We start from the raw sequence: 22,019 nt of genomic DNA, 5'->3' as shown, positions 1-22,019 counted from the left end.
AGGTCCCTCTCCGCAGAGCTCCCCTCCAGCAGGTCATCCCCCAACCTGTACTGGAATTATTCCTCCCCAGATGCAAGACTCTATACTTGCTTTTGTTAAACCTCTTCTGGTTTTTTTTTGCCCAGCTCTCCAGCCTGTCCAGGTCTCGCTGAATGGCAGCACAGCCTTCAGGCGTGTCAGCCAATCCTCCCAACTTCGTATCATCAGCAAACTTGCTGAGGGTGGCCATTATCCCCTCATCAAGGTCATTGATGAAGATGTTGAACAAGACCGGACCCAGCACCGATCCCTGAGGAACACCGCTAGTTACAGGCCTCCAACCGGACTCTGCACCACCAACAATGACCCTCTGTGCTCTGCCAGTCAGCCAGTTCTCAACCCACCTCACTGTCCACTCATCTATCCCACAATTCCTCAGCTTTGTTATAAGGATGTCGTGGGGGACAGTATCAAATGCCTTGCTGAAATCAAGGTAGATTACATCCACTGCTCTCCCCCCATCCACTCAGCCAGAGACAACATCATAGAAGGCTACCAGGTTGGTCAAGCATGACCTCCCCCTGTTGAACCCATGCTGACTACTCCTGATAACCTCCTCTTCTTCCAGTTGTCTGGAGATGACATCCAGTACAAGCTGTTCCATCACCTTTCCAGGGACGGAGGTGAAGCTGACTGGCCTATAAAATGCTCAACAGCAAAACATTACCCGCAAATCTACTTCAAACTCTGATCCTATTACAGAAGAAAGGTAGTGCTTGGGAATACTTAAGTAATTTCAGCTCAAAGTTGTTGACCACAATTAGAATGATTCTTATTTTCTTTGACATTTTTCCCATGAACTCTATTTTCACTGTAAGAACATTTTCACATCTGTATGGAAATCAGCGTTATTATATTTTGCCCTCTGGAGGCTGTCTAGTTGCTAAATATTAAGTATATTTTTTTCTAATTAGAATAATGTTCTTTGCTTAATTTCACTGGCATATTCTCATCTTTGAATACTTGGCTAGTGGTTCAAGAGATGAAATGGTGCAATGCTCAGTCAGAATTGATACCCAGACTTCATATCTGACCTACCCCTTCCCTCTGCTTCCGCATGTTAAAAACCATCTGAATGCACTCAGACCTCAGACTGAATTCTAACCTTGAAGTCTCAGAGCTGGAGAAGTGTGGGTGTTAATTCATGCCCAAAATGCCACCAGAACAATTCTCATCTTGTATTTTCTTTTGTAAAATATTATTGGTATATTTATATATGTATACAAATAAAGACTTTTAAAACAAATAATTCTCACTTTTTTTTGTATCATTTATGTGTAAAAGCGCATGTTTTCATGTAGTGATTCTCAAACAGATTTTTCTTCTTCCAAACTGGATTATTTGTATTCATATACAGTTTTCTGAGTGGTGAATTTCTTATTTGTAGTATCAGTGTATAGCCTTACAGTTCTGCTTTTAAAATACTTTCCTTAAAATGTTACTAACATCAAGCCTTCAGCTCTGTGTTTTAATTTTTTCTTCTAATTTTCTCTTCTTTGATCAGCCAATGTTTTTCTTTTCTCCCTCAGGGATATAACTATATTGTTCAAGACGGGGAGTGCTGTGGGCGCTGCCAGAAAACTGCCTGTGAAGAGCAACCGTTCTGGTCTCGGGGTGATGCAGATCCTCGTTTATATGAGGTGAGATGATAACTGGGAGGACTTTTCCTCTCCTAAAACAAGTTCCCTGGCATTATTTTGTATTCCACAGAAGGAAACAAAGTCATTTTTCTTGTAAGGTTGGCAATGCTGAAAGCCAGTGGGTACTGAGCTTGTTACTTACTCACTTAATTCCCTTAACAAGCAAACCCTCCCACCATCCCATTTCAGGCTCTAAGGAAGAAATCTTTTTTTTTTTTTTTTTTTAGAAAATTCATAATTTCACAAATGATAGTTAAGAAGAATTTTAATGGAAAAAATTTCTCTGGCTGTAGAAAATCTGTTTATCCTAATAATGGTGGATGGTGGTGTGTACATTGGATATTTAGCTGCCTGAACTCTATGGTTCTGTTCAAATACTATGTCCCATTTTATGTGAGTTGAAATATCAGAATATCAGGAACTGAATGTGGATAGAAATATTAATTGCATCTGTCTATTGAAGGTGAAGGCTGAATGTCAGGTCTGACTGTGGTTGTCTAGGCACATTTCTTTGTTCAAAATAACAGCTTACTTTCAGCAGTGTCTCTTCCTTTAGTATTTATTTGTGTCCTTTCCAAAAAGACCAAAAATGGGAAATAAATACATGCAACTAGCCATTCAGAATATTCTGCAGAAAATCTATCACTCTGGATAACTAGGCCAATATTTTCTCTCTTTTTTCTCTTCATTTATATTTAAATTCCTTCAGTTTATTCAGTTTATTCTGTCCCTAATCCAACTAACTGGCCTTGGCAAACCTTTGCCATCCCTTGTAGCATTAAGTTACTTAATCTTACACAGAAATTTGGATTTGGTGAAGAAAGGCATGAACAGTAATTTAAAAGGTCTGAAAATAAAAGACCTTCTCCCCTTGTTTTTTTTTCCCTCTTATTCATTATAGCATGTTTGCACTTATAGTTACATATCACTTTCATATATTTGGTATTCACTTTTAAATTACCTATTTTACAAAAGCAGTTCACTTCTGTCCTTTTCAAAATGTAAATGTATCATTTTACTGTCTGTTTCTTCCCTAATTTCACCAAAGACATTTCATAATCTGGATCAGTATTATTCTCTGCTTCATAAATCAAGCCCTCAGAAGACCTTTTTTTTCTATATCCTGCTGTGTATTACTGGGTTCTGTTGTGTTAGTGGAATTACAGATACTTATACTCTGTTATCTTGTTCTTGCTGTGTACTCTTTCATCTCCTCTGTTGTCAGCAAGGAATGAACTGTCTAACAAACAGAAGGAAGAATATTCAGGAACTTTCTGAGCAGTGATGCTTGACTACTTGGAGGGGTCTGATTCTCACAGAATGGCTTGACTTGAAAGTGATCTTAAAGGTCACCTACTTCCAACCTCTCACATCACTTTTCTTGAAGTGAAATTAAAAGTGGAAGCATGCTGCCTCAAAGCAGTAATCAACTCTGCATGGCACTGAACTAGGGAGCATTTTCTTTCTGGCCTGCGTTGATATCTCTTCCCATTTACCTGCTTTATCTAACTCATGGATGACAATAACCAGCAGGAGACATCAACAAGATATAGTCTCTCCTATATTTGCAAGCTTTTTCTTATTTGTCTTTCTTTATTGTCTTTATTGTTCTTTCTTTATTGTCAAAGCCTGTTTTGGACCTTAGTGAAGCTGGTTTGCAGTAGGTTCCAGTGGAAAGATGGCCAGCTTGGCTGCTGAGTAGTGCAACACAACCAGCTACCAGGAATAAATGTAAACTTAAATCTATGTAAACACGCATTTTCTTCTTTGAACGTTATTTCACCTGCCTCTTTCATTTCCTTACCTTAAAAACCAAGCAGAAAACTATTTTGTAAACATATCGTCACAGTATGGGCTTGCGAAGAGCCCATAGTGACAGTTATATATATATATATATATATATGGGAGATATGTCCCAGTTATATAGACAGAGTGACAGGTTGTTCCCAAAGCAGTGGATGTATATTCTGCAAACTAATGCTTTGACTAGGGTGCCCTTCACTTTGTTTAGTGACACAAAAACTGCTGCCTGTATTTAATCCTTTTACACTTTCCTGTCAGGTTGGTACGGAGTGGCAATCCCCCTTCAATAGATGCATAATTAATGAGTGCGTCCGAGTGAATGATGAGGTTTTTGTGCAGCAAAAGAATCTGTCCTGCTCTCATATGGATGTACCTGACTGTCCAGATGGAACTCAATTACGCTGTGACGAAGTAATAGACTGCTGTCCTTTGTGCAGATGTGGTAAGGAATTATGTATGACGAATGACAAATGAAATTAGTAAAGAGTTAATCATCTCATGTGCCAATCTCCTGTTTTACAGTGGCAATTTCAAAAGTATATCCTATGCAAGTGTAATATCACTTTCAAGCTATCCTGCATAATTTAAACATTGACTATAGTAGCTCCTGCTGCTATTATTTTCTCTTTCTAAACAATGTTCTCAGTTTCCTTTTGAATTACTATTGTCACTACTTAGAGAGACATGCCAGGCTATGTCTGAACAGCAAGTTACAGCACTAGCTTGTGTTGTTAAGCAGTTATTACAAGGTCTTGACATGCTTTTGACCTAGAAAGGTGCAATGCTGTTACCAACATCAGTGCTGTGTACTCCTTACAAACAGGGAGTTTTCATGTCATTATGCCTTCTGAACATCTGAGTGTTATAGTGGTGGCCATTTACTAGCATATACTTACAGCAAAAATAGATATAAAAAAGATTTGGCTGTTTGGACGCAGTCTGGGTAGACTCTCAGTCACATATAATTTACAGGTATTTGGGACAACCTCATGGGAAGGAACTTCAGTGGAAGAAGGAAGAGAAGTGTTGTAACTTTCTGAAAACTTTTGAGTGTGTTTTCTGAGAATGTGAGGATAGAAACAGAGGGGGAAATCTACATAATAAATAAATTTAAGAAAAGGTTAGGGAAAGAAATAACAAGCAGTTCAACAAGGGATATTTGGAGGCAAGGGATGTTTGGATGTGGATATCGGTATAACTGACAAATTATTACTTTTCAAATTATAATGTAAGAATGTAAAATTGTACTTATTTTCGCTGAACCTGGATTTAGATATCCTCAGTTGGAACTTTAATGAATAAAGGATATATACTTCTGCTTTATTAAGTCCAAGTAACAGCACATTAAATGCAATGTTATCATCTCTTTCAGTACCCATGAATGGTTGTCCTTTGAATGGCACTCTTATTGGGGTAAGATAAGCTTCTTTTTATTTGCTTTAGTGATAAGACACTTAGCTCATTTGAATGGGCTTTTGAAGAAAACAGGCTTGCTCAAATACACATAAGTGTACAGGGCAGCTTTTCTCAGAATCCCTACCAGTGAGGCAAAGCAATCATTGGAGTTCCACATGTGCACAATGTTGCCACAAACTTTCTTGTATGACAAATGAGCATCTCTGCAAAATAGGGAAAGTCATGTGATCTTATCTTGAAAGGATGTTCAGAAAATACATGCTTAGAAACTGTGCTAATTTGCATTGTGTAATGACTTACAGGCTACCAGACACACAGGAAATTGCCTGTGATGGATAATCTCTAAGGTGGTTCTTACCAATCTCAGGGAAGGGAATGCTTCTTGTATTCTACCAAGAGAATGAGAAAGATTAAGAAAGGGTAGAGATTCTTGTTCCACCTGTGTGGAAGGAGGACTCTCACTCCTTAGTAGCAGGAATAGGAAAGCTAAGCTCCTGCTTGCCTTCTGTGCCATTTTAAAATCTCTGCTGATCTCAGCTCAGAGAAAGTTTTTGTCTCAAGTGCATATTAGTGGATAGATAAAGATGTGTTTTACCCAGTCCATGACAGTGGGAAGGATTGTAGTTAAACGTCTGATCTCATGTTGAATCTTTGGAGAGCTCTGTCAATAGGCCATTATTCCCCTAAATCCATGTTCTGGCATCACCTCTGGTGTCAGACAGCTCTCTCAACATCCTCGGGGGAAACAGGTGCTCTTTATTCATTTAACCTAAATTTTAACCTATACATTCCTTTTTTTCATTTATTGATAAAGTATATTGATAAAGTATATTGATAAAGTCCAAATCTCTTTGGACTCTCAAAGAGCAAAACTCTTTGCTTTTTTGAGCAGAGAGCACCTCTCTCCATCTATTGCTTCCATTTTGGATTTTTTTTAATATTTAGTAGGTATAAGTTCTTCATTTTGTTAGAGCTTAAGCCATTAAACCTCCATCATTCTGTATAGATAACTTCCCTGTAGAATTAAATTCAAGGAATAACTATGCCTTTCTACCTGAATGCTGGAAGAAGGGCTTTAAAGTGGTTAAATCTTATTAGACTGCTTTCTCTTTGATTCCTCTATTTGTCTCCTCTACAGTATGTTGAGAGACAAAGCCTTTCATAAAAAACTTTCTTGTAAAGAGTACAATTCAGTAGAATTCAGTAAAATTGTCAGCTCCTGACATCTGTTGTCATAGATTGTGTGGATATATATTTATAAATAAAATTCTGTTCCGCAAAAAGAAGGTATCTTTCCAATTGCATGCTGTTATTTGATGAACAGATAATTTTTTCTCTTCCAACAAAATGTTGACTGGATTTGTCAGAGTCCTTATTCTGTTTTCAAGTATTTAAAAATATTTTAAGTACAACATTAGAAATTTTTGAGAAAGCTCTTATTAAGAGCTCTTATTAAGAATTTTGAAGATAAAAAGTAAAATCTTTAAATTTGTCAAATACTGAAAAAATTTCTGTCTTAATAAAATTTCCCAAATTATCATGAATTCATGATGTGACACAATTGCATTATGATTCGTTTTTGTTTGCTATTTGGACCTCTATAAAACCTTATTTTTTTAATCCAGGTTTTAAAATGTTTCATTTGTCTTTTTGACAATTAGCCATTTTATCAAACACAGTCTGTGAAAGATTTTGAGGGTATAGGTAGGCTTCAGCTGCTGTATTGCTTCAATGCTTCTCCTTTTGCACTGTATCAGGCACCTAGCATTCAGCAGCACCGTTAGTAACATTTTTTCAGAGTGGAGAGAAGAGTGTGAAATTTGAATGGAGATATGAATTTTGGAAGCTATCTAGACAAAATGGACATTTTAGTGGAAAAAAAAAGGATAAAAGTATTTTGTGGATCTTAAATTAGAACTTGTTTAATGCATACTTTCTTCTTTTTTTTTTTTTTTTTTTTTTTTTTTTTTCATTCAATTACTTCTTTTCAGCTGATTAGCTGTAGGTCTGAAATTTTTTTGAGCAGCTGGGGTTACCACAGCTTTATCTTAGTCTACTTCTTACATCAGTAACTGTTTTAGAGCTCTGGTCGGGAAGGGAGATGTTTTGCTCACAGAAGTTTGCACTTCCAGGATTTCAAACCCTTTATTCTGTGTCCTTTAATAATAGGTTTCAGATTTCATTTTAAATCAGGGAAAAACTTCGCTCTATTAACTCATTCAGTGAATAGTTGAAAGTTTTGAGTCATTTACTGCAGTGGTTAACTGTGTAATTCAGTGTATCATATTCACTCCACTGTTCTTAAAAATATGGTGAGCTTTCCTGCAGAATTCCAAGCAGGTGTTTGTAGTTACTGGAAGGATTATCTGCATCACTCATCTGTTTTCTCAGGCATTTATTGAGTTGTAGTTTTGTAGGAGATCTGAACAGATCTTGGCTTTATGCATGTAATTTTATTTGCACTGAGAAGCACTGGGCTAGCAGATGTTGACATTTTATTCTATGCTAGCCAAGAAAACACATGATAGCTGTGTGTTATATGAAGGGAAAAAGTCATATCAATCTATTGTTTCACTCATTTCTGTTATCTTAAGCTATGTTTGCTCACAAAATATCATTATTAAAGTCCATTTGCATGCTGATTGCTAAACACTATAAAAAATTATAAAACTAAGCTGTAATAGAAATTTTGGATCAAAGTAAATCTTTCCTCCATTTTTGTGTGCTTTGTTCTAACTAGTGTTTCTAGTATGCACTTCATTTCTGCCCATAACAGTGATTTTTGGATAGCTCACCTTTACTTATCTTTTTCTATAAAATTGGAATTTTTAAACTATCCAATCAGCATAGCAATTGTTATATCAGTTGTGGTTTTTTAGATCCTTTCTTCATGATATGAAAGCCTGTGTTGCTAAGGAATTTTGTGTAAACATTCACATCTAGAGGAACTGAATTAAGTATGTTTATAGCTAAAAAGATGGAGGAGGGCTGGAGCACCCCTCCTGTGAAGAAAGGGATTTGGGCTTGTTTAGCTTGGAGAAGAGATGGCTCTGGGGAGACCTCACTGTTGCCTTCCAGTACTTGAAGGGAGCTTGCAAGCAGGAAGGGGATCAACTTTTTACATGGTCTAATAGAGACAGGACAAAGGGTAATGCCTTTACAGTAGAAGAGAGGAGATTTAGGTTAAACATAGGAAGAAATTTTTTACTCAGAGGGTGGAACAGGCTACTGAGAGAAGGATGCCTCATCCCTGTAGGTGCTCAGTGTCAAATTGAATGGGGTCCTGGGCAGCCTGATCTCCTGATTAGTAACCCACTACAGCTGTGCTATTATCAGTGAACCAAATGACCTTTAGGGGCCATAAATTCTGTACTGGAACTGTCATTCTGATATACAAACCCTTTCCAATGTTAAGAGTAGACAAAACAATGTGTTTTGTATATTTGCTTGCCTGTGTGTGCCTTCATGTCTGAATTCATTCAGTTCTTTCAACTCTCTAGATATTCGTAATAGAAAGTTAAATTGGTACAAGTGAAGGATCTTATACTGAAATTTCAAGCTAAATTATAAAAATACTGGTATCTTCCCATCAGAATTAAAACCTCCATCATATTGTTCATGGTGGATCTTTTTTCTAGAACTCTATAAAACAAAAATAAGTCATTTCTTTTGTTAGTGCTCTTTTAAAAACCACTGAGCTCTAAAGACAGCTGTTGTGCTGAGGTCTAGTGAAAGAATGTAATTAATATTCTTTATTCAAAACATTTTTTCTTCAGTGGGTATGAACTACCCCTAAATCTATTACCTTTACACAGTTGCTCTGGTTAACTTCTTAATTTTGCTCCATTTGTTCCAGGAATGTCTACTTGTGTGTAATAAAAAAATGAAATTATGGTTACTTGTAGTATGAGACACAGGAAATTCCTGTTCTCTGAGAAATCAGCAGTGAAATTCCATTTTGAAGCCTACTCAAAGCTTTTGTCATGCAATATTTGGTGTCTGTTTATTAGTTTTCAGATGTTCTTTGTGCAATCTTTCATGCACTCCACCAATTTTGTCCACTTAGCCAAAGCAGTTTATTATTTTGAGGTTAAAATGAAAGGCTATGTGCTTTAGAGGCAGAAAGAATTTGGATTTAGAATTTCTTTAATCCAGTTGTTAACTCCACATCCTATCCTTTCCTATCTAGAAGTGTGGCATTTTCCACTCTACATTTTAATGTCATTTTTGCTTACTTTCAGAAAGGTGATAGAATTAAGAAAACAATGCTGCAAAAAAGTTCTCTGCCAGTTCAGTCACTGATTTTCTTGTAACTGAGGGAGTCCAGTGCATCATTCAGTAACTGCTTTCTGTTTGTTTTTCTCCTTCTACTCTTGCCAATTTTAAACTTTTAAGCCTCCAGCGATTCTAAGTAGTTGTTTTTTTTGTTTGTTTGTTTGTTTTTTTTTAATATAGAAACAATAACAAGTAATTTTTGTTCATGAATGGTTAGCTGTGATGGCTCAAGAACAAAATATTGTTGGTGAACTGATTCATAGCACTTGAGAAAAATGAACTGGTGGGAACCACCTAACACATAGTAAGGACAACTCATGACAAAATCTTTCTTACTGTTTTCAAAGATTCCTTTCTTCCTTGCTAGTTCTGTAATTAAGGAAGTAATCATAATGCCATTCTGGAAATAACAGAATTCTAAATGATTTACTAGAAAAATAGGCTTCTGCTTTGCTGCTTGTTGGGAGATTGTAGATGTAAAATTTGGATCTCTGGAAAATGAGGGCATTGATTTTTCTTTCTCTTGCAAACACTTGAAGAACTTTGCTTAATGAAAGATAGTTAACACAGATAAAATTGCTCATTTGTTTGAGTTTTGCTCGAGACAGACTCTGACAAGCCATTTCTAATGTTTCAGCCTTGGAAACGCATGATGGTGGATCAATGCACAACTTGCATCTGCTCCCTCCAGTCAGTGTCTTCTTCTCGGAGATACAGTCTGACATGTACAAAATTCAGCTGTGAACCATGCCCAACAGTAAGTGCAAGTATTCTGGATGCTCTAATTAAGAGTGTCTGATGATAAGATCTTCACTGTATATACCAGGTTTTTTTTTGTACAACTCAGGCTACTTACCTTTTGGGCAAAATGAGATATTAGAAATCACTGTTACAGGAAGTGCTATAACTACTATGGTGTCCTTTCCTACATTTTCTCTGTCCATCTAGGAACTGACAGCTCAGACAGAATCTTCCTCCTTCAGGACTTTCCTGTGACTATTTCCAAATTGTCTAATAGCTGAACCCAGTAGTAATTTGAAGTGATTATCACTAGTAGTTTCACTGGCCTTTTTGAAGTCTGCTGATGCTTCATGCATTCATTAGCAATGAATAAGGTTGGCAAACAGCTCTCATTTGTACTCTGCTGACCAACAGTGTGACTGGAGTGCATGAGTAGTTTGCTGAATCATATATGTATTTTTTCTTTTAGTGTTAACAATTCAAAATGAGGGAGATCTAAGCAAATTGCAGAGGCTGCTTCTGTCTCCCCCTGTCCAAAGAACACAGAGCAGCAACTAAATTTCACAGAAAATGTTTAAATGTCCTCTTCTCTCTGCCTTTCCCTGTGTGGTGAATGGAGTCCAATGGGCCCACACAAACCCACAGCCTGTGCAAGCAATGGCCATTGCATCACAAACACATCTCTGACACAATCATATGGGATTCCTGGTTGATATCTAGGAGAAGAATAGATCAACAGAGTCCTTGCAAAAGGAGGGGACAGTGTCATGGGGAAGGCTGGTAGAAGTTGGAAGGAAAAAGTAGTAAATCAAACTTCCACTATGCCAGCTGCACTAGTAAACAAAACAGAACACAACTACAGCCTCAAGTTATGACCTGCAACCCCTGATATTGATAAATCATTAGAAGTGTCCCAGCTAGCTTGTCTTACAAATAATTAAATAGGCAGAGGTTATTTGTTGACCTCTGTTTCCTACACAAACTAGAAACAGCCAGTCTCTTTTATTGGGAGAAGGCAATTTAGACATACACATATGTGTTCCATTAGTCTGTTGGTTGAGAAAACAGGCCTTGACTCTGTTCATTTGTACCAAGTGACAAAGGGATGAATGTGGAATGTAGATCTGGATCCTAATATTGCTACTCATATAAGATACGATTTTAGACACACACTCCTGAAGAGAAAATAAATGATGAACCTTGGTGCTGAACATCTTTCTCTCTTTCACAAAATGTAACCTGGTAGATAAATGACAAAAGATATACTAAAATGAGTCTGTGACCAGTAACATGTGTGCACGCGTATGTTCACACACAGACATGCACAAACAAGAATTCTTCCTTTTCAGTGCTAGCTGTAAAAATTAAGGTAGGAGGATCGATAAAATACATGGTAAAAACAGAAGGGGAAACATTCCACTCTTGCCCCTTTTGACATCCGTATAATTCCCAAACAGCCTTCCTACAACCTGACTCAAAAATTCAGACTAAACAAACAACAAAAATAAAAACAAAAAAAAGAGCTATTTCCAGTTGGGATTATTAAACACCATGAAATTTTGTTTCGGAGATGCACAGCTACCCAATAGAGCTTACAGGTCTAGATGTACGTGTCCCATTATAGCCATAATAATGATACTGGAACTCAAAGGAAACCAAATTCAAATAAATCAAATTAATGGAATTAATCACTCTAAGGCCAGTGAAATTTACACACTCACTTTGGATCTTTTCTGTCTCAGTCACTGATCTTGTAATATACCTAGATTAAAAGCAATTCCTCCATAATGGACAAAATCATGGGGTAGAGTATGTACTGTCTCAGGAACACTTGCTTTCTGCTATATCTTGAAGCTATGAAACTCAGTGCACTGGTCATTGAAATGCAGCCAACTGCACCATATTCTGTTCTTCAGGGTCCATGTGTTTTCTGTTTATGGCCTGCTATAGGTGCTTACATTTTTAGTAGTAGAGCAAATTTACCTAATTAGTTTTCTGCCTGTGGTTTAATATTAACACTCCACTCTCCCCAAATTATTTTTTATAATAATTCATATGGATAACAAGCATGCCTTCATTTAATCAGGAAGTGTTTTTTGTCTTAAAGAAAATTCAGCTAATCATAAGCAGCTTGTTTAATGTGTAGCAGCTGGAGACATTTTTGTGGAACACTTCTTGTCTTAAGTTAGTTTCTTTCTGTTGTTTTATTTTTCAGTTACCATTATATCTGTTCTATCCTCACCATCAAGTTCTACTCGTTTTTCCATACTCCTTCCCCTGCCAATGTTTTTTCCTTTTTTTTATGCCATTTTTTCAGACTCTATTATTCCTTTCTTCCTTCCTTCTTTTTCATTTTATGATACTGTATCCTCTCCGTTACTCTCTTTCTTTTCATACTTCATAATTTCCATCTTAGCCTTATTCTTCCATTTCCCTGTCCAATCTTTACTGGTTTTCTAGCCCTCTTAGTTTATGGAGAAAAATGGCCTTACGGAGAAACGTATTTATTAGCTTATGGAAAAGTTCCTACCCACCACAAATGTGAATTGCATGCCTCTCAAAATATTTTAATGAATTTGTTTCCTCCTGCTGTCACTTCTTTTAGTGAACCTTATCTTGCAACAGTTATAGTCACATTATATTGAATTTAGTGGACACAGGAGACTTTGTAATTGGAAATTCACTTCTTTCCATATTTATTATAAATCAGTAGATAAATCAGTTTATATTGATTTATTATATAAATCAGCATAAAACAAAAGTGTGCAATTAGTTAGATTGAGCTAGTTTAGACCTACTTTAAAAACAAACAAACAAACAAAAAACTGAAAAATATTTGCTTACAATTTCTTCAGCTATTGAATCCTTCCTCCATTCTCTTCCCCCTCGGAAACACCTTCTATAAAAAAGCGTAGGAAACATGCTTAGGAAAAAACAAAACAAAACAAAAACAAAAAAAGACAATAAAAACAAACAAAAAAAGCCCAAGCAAACAAACAGGAAAAGAAAAAAAAAGAGAAACAATTCCATGTGAAGTTCTTTGCCTTCTAGAATTACAGAAGGCAGGAAATTTCTGGTTCTTGCTGTGGAAAATGTGTGCCAACTTCATGTGGCATCAGACTGAGAGATGGAAGGTTTCAGTACCTTCAGGTAAGTTCAAAGAACTGTTTCTTTTACTAAAGAGTTAACATATATGTAGCACAGACTTCTGGTAGCTACAAGAAAAAGTTTTTTTGTTCTCTTTTTTGTTAATCAGTAAGGCATTGTTAGTACCTTTTATTTTATATCCTAGAATGTTTTCTAAAGAAAGTTTTTGTTGTTGTTTATAGAAGAAAATGAAGAGTTCACAACAGAGTGAATTAGAGAAGGATAACCTAGACGTCTAGAAGTTTGAATATTATTAAATAACTTTAACTTGAATAGGAAGTCAACAGCTACCTAGCAAAAATCTAAATCCTCCTTTGAAATAAAATGGGTAATTTAAGTTGAAAATGTGAATCTCAAAAAAAAAAAAAAAAAAAATACCAGCTTGATTGTTTCTTAAACAGGAGTTTCTTGTGTGTGATTGTGTTATTTCATTGAGGAAGCTCCTCACTCTGCCAGCTATTAAATATGCATATATATGTCTCTTCAAAAGACAATTTGTTTCTTGCTTAGACAAGTTTCTTCTTTAAGTTAATGGAAGTTCCTTCCCTGGTAAGAGGTAAAAAAGGTCAGATTTGGCAGTCTTCACTGAGCTATATTCAGTACTGCTATGAGAGTAAGTAATTATTTTTAGAAAACTACTGTTTACTGGAGATTGCCACGTTTTATAAGCTTCCCCACAATGGTATATTACTTGAATATTGTATATTACTAGAATATTAATAAAGGAATATCAGGTTGTACAGTACCCTGAAAACTTACTGTCCTGTACTTTAGTAAAAAGCTAACAGTTCTTAAATCTTTCCAGCCAAATGAATCACTTCAGGATGGCTGTGATAGTCACTTCTGTAAAATAAATGAGAAAGGGGAATTTATCTGGGAAAGGAGAATCACTGGCTGTCCTCCATTTGATCCCAGAAGATGTTTGGCTGAAGGTGTAAGTAGTGAAATGGGTCCTGTTTCTATGTTTCCCAATAGCCTTTGTCAAGTTTATTGTTCTGTATATAAGTACCTTAAGTGTATTAGGGATAGGAAACTCCAGTTCTCTAACCACACCTTGGCTAAGCTGAATTTGAACTTACTTTGAAATTCAGAAAACTGTAAGTTTCCTTTATTTTAAAATAAATGCTAGTTGCATGTGAGAGTCTACTGCTGGAGAGATGCAGTAATTCCATGAGATTTCATATGAAGCAGTAAAACCAAGAAAATTATTGTTCTCACAGTATTTTCAGTTCAGTATCCTGAGCAAAGCTGAGTGAATAATTATGCATACTGAGAAAACAGTCAAATTGGATTCTTTTTTTTTTTTTTTGCTTTTGATAATATACATTAAATACCAAAGCATTTTTTCTCTACTCTCTTAAAAGATTATAGAAAGGAAGTTTTACTCATGCTCTTGGAAGAGCTCAAGCCTCTGCATTTGCAGTGGTTTGGTATAATGGTGTAACAAAAACCCTACGTGTGCAGTCCAGGAAGGGGTGTTGCACATAGTATTCTATTTTTGCTTAGCTAGCATCACTCAGATACTACATCCACCTGGTCCCATTTTTTCAGCATGACAGGAAATAGGAAACCTTAAATAAAGCTCATGCCCAAACCTTCCTCAACATACAACCAAACAAATGGAGAAAGAATTGATGTGTTAAATGCAGAAAGAATAAAACCATTTTGGGAAGTCACTGCAACACAAACAAAATTTTGGAATAATGCTGGATTATGTTGCAGGCATGGTGTTATCACAACATTCAGAATGCCCTGATTGTAAATCAATGGGGAATAATTTTTAACACCAAAATTCCCAAACTGCATTTATTCTCCTCCACTGCAAAACAACAGCAAAGCCCCACTACATCATCTGTAAAATTAGTGGGTTTTTCTCTTGTTACAGTAAGTTTAGAAAAAAAAAGTCAGGAGGGACATTTAACTATTTTTCTTTCAGAGAAGATTTGAATATGCTGTTTTGTCACTTTGGTTCCTAGGAGATGATCTGTATTCTGCATCTTTACTTTAAAAAACTTCTACTATTAGCTAAAGTGAAAGTAATATTTTAAAGTATTGAACGTGTTAAAATATTCAGTTATTTCCAATCTTTTATCAACAAATGTAATCACATGTTCAACACCTTTAAGTAGATTAAAATGAGATTGGTTACTACTATAGATTTATATTTTTATATATTTATAGAAATACAATTCTCTTGCCTAACACACTGTTTCAAACATATTTTGTAGACTTTTAGCAGAACAAATGTGTATCAGTAGAGTCAAAATATTTGTATTTTTGTTGTTTTAGGGGAGAATTGCAAAACTAGGCAATACCTGCTGTGACACATGTAAGTAAATAAGCCAAAAGTCTTATTTGGAAATTGCAGAGAACATAAGCTTTTGGATAAGGAGAGCTAAGAAATGTCATCCCCAGTACCCCCGTGGATAATGCTGTCATGTTTTTTCCTCTATAATATGTGTTTTGACAGTATTCATAAGCACTTTGAAAGAAACAGATATTCTCTACATTTCAATATGTACCATTATGCACTTGTTAATTAATTACTAATGTTATATTTTATTGTTTATCTGAAGAGGAAAGGAAGTTACAAATATGCAGATTGACATGACACATAAACTGAGACTGAGTCAAACACTTAATGAATAATCAATGGACTGAAAATAGATTTAGCAGAATGAGCAGGTGTAAGAAAAGTAATTATAATTTTTTTTAATATATATTATAACAAAAAAATTGTTGGAAACAGAAACTTGTCGAAGGTTTATGCCTACTGAACAATCTGCCTGCATCTTAAGTTCTGTCATTAAGGAGTCAGTCCTGCAACTCTTAATTTAATGCATTAAATGGCAGTCAAACCTAGAAAGGGCTTCCTTACACGAGGAAGGGTGGGCTCTCATTTCTACGGTGAATCTCTGAGTGCTCACCAGCACTCATTCTCATGGGAGACTTCAGTTTTCCAGATATATGTTGGAAATACAACACAGTGCAGAGCACTGAGGAAGCAGTCCAAGAGGTTTCTAGAGTGTTTGGAAGATAGCTTCCTTACGCAGCTGATAGGAGAGCCTATCACAGGTGATGCCTTGCTAGACCTGCTCTTCACTGACAGAGAAGGACTGGTGGGAGATGTGAAGGTTGGGGACTGTTTTGAGCAGAGCAACCATGAAGCTGTAGAATTCTCTATTCTTGGTGATGTCAGAAGGGAGACTAGCAAAACTGCTATCTTGAACTTCAAGAGGATGGACTTTGTCCTGTTCAGGATACTTGTAGCATGGGTCCCTTGGGAGTAGCTCCTTAAGGGTAAAGGGGTCCAGGAACCCTGGATGCTCCTCAAGATGGAAATCTTATAGGCACAAGAACAGGCTATTCCTGAACACCATAAGTTGAGCCATAGGGGAAGAAGACCAGTGTGGATGAACCGGGAACTACTGTTGAGACTCGGGAAGAAAAAGAGAGTCTATGTCCTCTGACAGAAGGGACAGGGTACTTGGGGAGATTATAAGGAAGTTGCTAAGGTAAGCAAGGAGGAAGTTAGGAGGGTGAAAGCCCAACTTGAACTCAGATTGGCCACTGCAATAAAAGGGAATAAGAAATCCATTTATAAATATATCAGTGGTAAAGAAGAACAGTGGAGAATTTCCATCCTTGATGCAGTGGGGAATGTGACCACTGAGGATAAGGAAAAGGCTGAGGTCCACAACTCTTTCTTTGCATCTACATAGGCAGATCAGTTATCATCAGGGCACGTTGTGCCCTGATCTGGAAGCCTGGAATGCTACGCAGAATACAACCCCGGTGATTCAGATGGACAGTTTGAGAGCTCCTCTTTCATCTGGGCTGTCACAAGTTCATGGGACCGAACAGGATCCATTCTAGGGTGCTGAAGGAGCTGGCGGGGATGATTGCAGAGCCACTTGTGGCCATCTACAAGTGCTCCTGGTTATCTGAAGAGGTCCCAGAGGACTGGGGTCTTGCCAGTGTGACTCCCATCTACATGAAGGTATCCAGGGAACTACAGGCCTGTTAGCCTGACCTTGGTACCAGGGAAAGTTATGGAGCAAATCATCCTGGGACAGCTCACATGATATGTGGCATTCAGGGGATCAGACTCAGCCAGCACGGGTTCGTGAAAGTCAGGTCATGCTTGATCAACCTCATTTCCTTCTATGAGTGGGTGACCAGACTGGTAGATGAGGGAAAGGCTGTTGATGTAGTCTGTGTAGACTTCAGCAAAGCATTCGACACGATCTCTCACAGTATCTTCCTGGGGAAACTGGCTGCCTGTGGTCTGGAAAGGAATACCATTCTTTGGGTAAGGAACTGACTAGAGGGCTGTGCCCAGCAGGTAGTGGTTAATGGAGTTAAGTCCAGCTGGCAACCCGTTACAAGTGGTGTCCCCCAGAGTTTGGTATTGGGGCCCATCTTGTATAATACCTTTATTGATGAGTTAGATGAGGGGATTGAGTGTACCCTCAGTAAGTACACAGATGACACCAAGATGGGAGGTGGTGTTGATTTGCCTGAGGGTAGGAAGGCCCTTCAGAGGGATCTGGATAGGCTGGATCACTGGGCTGAGGTGAATGGGATGAGGTTCAGCAAGGCCAAGTGCTGGGTCCTGCACTCTGCCCACAGTAACCCCATGCAGTGCTATAGGCCTGGGGCTGAGTGGTTGAGTGGGGATGACTGTGAAGAGGAAAGGGACCTGGGGGTGTTGGTTGATGCTCGGCTGAACATAAGCCAACAGTGTGCTCAGGTGGCCAAGAGGTCCAATGCTATGCTGGCCTGCATTAAAATTGTGTGGTCAGCAGGAGTGGGGAGAGGTAATCATCCCCTGCACTCAGCACTGGTGAGGCTGCACCTCGATTACTGTGTTCAGTTTTGGGCCCCTCACTACAGAAAAGACTTTGAGGCCCTGGAACATGTCCAGAGAAGGGCAATGTAACTGGTGAGGGGTCTGGAGCAGCGGAGGGAGCTGGGATTGTTTAGTCTGGAGAAGAGGAGGCTCAGGGGAGACCTCATTGCACTCTACAACTTCCTGAAGGGAGTTTGTGATGAGGAGGGGTTTGGCTGCTTCTCCCAGGCAACAAACAGGACCCGAGGAAATGACCGCAAGTTGTACCAGAGGAGGTTTAGGTTGGACATAAGGAAGTACTTTTTATCTCAGAGAGTGGTCAGGCGCTGGAGGAATGGTCCACCACCGGCGGTGGTGGATTTGCTATCCTTGGCAGTGTTCAAGAGGCATCTGGATGAGGAGCTATGAGATATGGTTTAGTGCTTGTGGTAGCAATGGTAGTGGGAGGATTGTTGGACTAGGTGATCTTCAAGGTCATTTCCAACCTTGCCATTCTACGTTTCTATGATTCTTTTTTTTATAAGACAATCTTTCAGTTTTGTCCTTTTTAAATAGTAATAATAATAATAATAATAATAATAAACACAAAACTTGCAGCTCATAAAGAAACAAAAACATCTTGCTTGTCCTTTGTTATCTCTTTTATTTGCTCTATGCATGTGCTAACAAATAAAAGATTAGCAACGTAATAACACCCCTGGTGAAAGAAGTAAACTCTACAGAGTTTGAAGCCATTGCTTGTCTGTATAAACACTGAGTTCTGGCTGTAGAAATAGAAGTCAAAAAACTATTGAGAAAGATTGTCATCAAATGGCATAAACAGGTAATTTAGTGATGAGAGCTTTAGTATACCAGGCTTCAAGTAAGAAATGCTGAAAATCACCTATTCACAAAAATACCTTAAGATTTAAAAGATGTGTGGGGTGAGTGGACTTTGCTGAGAATTCCTATCATTGTTATTTTGTAGAGAAGAAAGCCTCTTCTGAATGATCATAGCTCAATAAATATGTTTATTTAATGGTTATAGTAATTTAAAAGCTCCTTGCAATAGTAAAATTAAGTTAAATGAAATACTGCATACTGGAGAAAAAAAAAAAAAGCATGTTAATAATTGGACAAATAATTAATTTCTTCTCTCAAGTTCAAATAATAGTCTAGAGTGATTGGAGCAAAGGTTGTTTAAGGACCAGTTTCTCTTCGTATGATATGACTTGGCAGTTTTAGCTAATTAGTGTGCCAAGTGCATTGTTCCAGGTTTAAAATACTTAGGAGTGCGTAATTGAACAGGCTTATTTTCTCATTACATTTTTGCGTCAAGGGACTTCGTTATTTGCAAAGGATATTCCTTGTTTTCCTCTTAAGAAATGAGATGTATCTCTGCTTTCTACATCTTTTCTCAGCTGATCCCAATTGAATATGTCTTTGTAAGTTACAAGCAGCAGTCTTTGCAAAGGAAAAAGTCTATGAAAAAGTAAATAAGAAAACTGAAGTAATTTGGGAACAAGTCAATAAGTCAAGATTAGAAAGTCAATGAAGCTGCTGTTGAGTCTAACAATTATTTTCAGCTATGCGCACACAAGTGTGTATTTCTCCTATGTGGACAAGTTTTATCAAGTGAAATGATTAAATCATTAAAGGAGAATTTGAAACTCCAGCAGGCCTGGAACTATGGAGGTGGTTTTTTTTGTTGTTTTTGTTTGTTTGTTTTTGGTTTTATTTTGTTTTGTTTTGGTTTTTTTGTTGGCTTGTTTTTGTTTTGCTGCTCCCCACATAACAAACATTAACTTCTGTCTAATTTCTTGTTAGATAGAAGCATAAAAATAAACATGAGGACATAGTAACCACTAACAGCAAAAAGTACTAAAAAAACATGTATTAGATTATTTCATGGCCCAATGAGGACAGTGACAAAATTCCTATTGACCAAAACTTAGATATTTTCAGAAATGGTTCTGTAATTCTTTTTCCCTCTTCACATTGGTTTTCTGCAAAATACACCTCACATGCAAGGACTATGAAGTATTGTAAAATATAACAGCTTGAAATAGGCAAGACTGCTAGAGCTCCACGTCCCCAGCTCTAGGCAATGGTGAGGCTGAACGTATATCCTAAAAGGTCATACACACAAACACATGTACATTCTTAGAACCCTGGCAAATATGAGCAAGACCCACAGTCTCATCCTGTTTCCCTCTCTGGTTGATCAGTATGAAAGTCCTAAGTGGCCATAGATACTCACTATCTGGTGAGGGTCATCACAACCCTGCAAACCTGGACTCAGACACTGTGACCTATGGTCCAAGTGCTGATGCTTAAGCCTCCATACCAACCAAATGCACAGACTAGAGAGTCTATCATCCAAGATATCCTTAAAAATATCCTAGTGAGTCTTGTAGAACCTCAGGCTGTACTTCCTTAGCGTACCATAACGAGTCCTACACTCTTGTAGTCAGTGACTCACCTCAGTCTATAATGTGATCTGGAGGCTTGCTCCCATTGACTCATCTTGAAGGGCATCATCTCAAGTGAATGAAATATCTCTCCTGGAACAGTTCCAGGTGTAGCCAAGCCAGGGTGCTATTTTTTCTCTGGTTGAGTTACTGGGTTTCCTGGATGTGTCATCATTCCTTTACATCAGCTCGCCCAATGTAGTGCTGAATCATCTTTTAAAATTGGGACACCTAATAGAAGCTACCAGAGAAAAGGCAAATATTAGTTGCTGAGAGAGTTTAAAAACAAAGCAATTAATTGAAAAGAAACATAAAAGAAACCCTGTTCTTCTGTGGAATTTTAGGAATCACTGTTGCATCATTGTAGTACAATACACTTAAACAGAAAAAATTGCCAGCCAGCATTGTCAGACACTATTGTTATTTTTTTTTAACTTGGTAGGTGTGGAAGAGGAATGTCGACCAATAAGTACCAGACTGCAGTATAAGAACATCAATGGATGTGTGGGTGAAAAGGAAGTGCCTATTTCTCATTGTGAGGTAAAAAATAAAATCACCTCCCTCATTTGCCAACGCATACACCTTACCTTGCCCACTTTTTCTCTTACACAAAGAGAACTTTTGGATCACTTTACAGAGCACCAGTTTTTTTTTGTCCTCACTGATTCACTCAGACAATGAAAACATTTTTGACACTTCCTAAAGTAACTTGGTGATGTTGAATTTCCCTTGTTTGAGCCAGCATGAAAAAGAGGAACATAATCTAATATACAGACGTGCAGTTCACAATCCTTTGCTTCCAATTGAATGGCTCTGACAAGGTTTAGTTAGGACTTGGAAGAGAATTTTCATCTGAACATTACTGAGGCTGATTTTCAGATCTGTGTCTAAAATTAAGGACAAGTATCCTTCTTTAAGTTCTGAATTTGTCTTATAAGAGCAGAAATAGATATTTAGATGCATGATAATTTAAACAGGCATTGAAATTTAAGTGCTATAATTTGACTTTTGTGCTCTGTAAGCTCTGTGACTTTTCTATTATCCTGAACACTAGTGGCTGTTGTGTACTACGTGTCTTGCATGTTACCACAGTTGGACTAGAAGGTGATTTTTATAAGAAATGTTTATGCCTATCACTCCTTGCAACTTGTAGAGCAAATTCCATTTCATACAAGAACATAGCATCCCTTCCAGATATTTCTGTCTCTCTGAGACAGGGAACAAAAGAAGGCATTCTCTTCCCTGACTGGTTTGTAGCAGAACAATTGCTCAGTTTGATAAAGATGTTTCATACAAGAACTACATGCAACAAAATGATGATGCACAAGGATGGCTGCCAAGAAGTTGGTTTGCATCCAGCCTTTAAGTTTTATCTTTAGTTGATGTAGTAGGCAAAATGAGTCTTCAAGTTGCCCATGACTACTTGGAAAAAACAGGAACGGCATTATGAGCACACATAGCCAGGCTTTTCACACTGGTGGACCTCAATTTGCTGCACAAATCCTAATACAAATGGAAGCTTTAAAAACAGCAGTTACCTTTCATTAAAAACAAAAACAACAAAATGAACAGTGACAACAACAAAAAAACTCCTTGCTTTATCTCTTTTTCTGTCCACAGCAAATCAGTAGTAATTAACTTTTTAGCCTGTGAAAG

The 22,019-nt window shown here is 37.4% G+C and overlaps 1 protein-coding gene and 1 long non-coding RNA gene across 2 annotated transcripts in view; both read left to right on the top strand.

The window, feature by feature from the left end:
• Nucleotides 1–22,019, top strand: part of VWF (von Willebrand factor) — a 148,968-nt gene that overhangs the window by 125,908 nt on the left and 1,041 nt on the right. The window contains exons 44-51 of the mRNA XM_042889450.1: nt 1,569–1,679; nt 3,741–3,924; nt 4,855–4,895; nt 9,811–9,930; nt 12,966–13,064; nt 13,867–13,995; nt 15,351–15,390; nt 20,806–20,903. Coding sequence (XP_042745384.1) covers nt 1,569–1,679; nt 3,741–3,924; nt 4,855–4,895; nt 9,811–9,930; nt 12,966–13,064; nt 13,867–13,995; nt 15,351–15,390; nt 20,806–20,903 — 822 coding nt within the window. The remainder of the gene's footprint in view (nt 1–1,568; nt 1,680–3,740; nt 3,925–4,854; nt 4,896–9,810; nt 9,931–12,965; nt 13,065–13,866; nt 13,996–15,350; nt 15,391–20,805; nt 20,904–22,019) is intronic.
• LOC122189932 lies at nt 507–1,285 on the top strand. Its single transcript, XR_006182026.1, has 2 exons — nt 507–538; nt 608–1,285. It is a non-coding gene; the product is annotated as an uncharacterized LOC122189932 (long non-coding RNA).

Source organism: Lagopus leucura, unplaced genomic scaffold (genome assembly GCF_019238085.1).
Source record: "Lagopus leucura isolate 7727_CA_CO unplaced genomic scaffold, USGS_WTPT01 Super-Scaffold_100159, whole genome shotgun sequence".
In the NCBI taxonomy this organism is placed as follows: Eukaryota; Metazoa; Chordata; class Aves; order Galliformes; family Phasianidae; genus Lagopus; species Lagopus leucura.
This window is presented reverse-complemented; position numbering and strand designations above follow the sequence as displayed.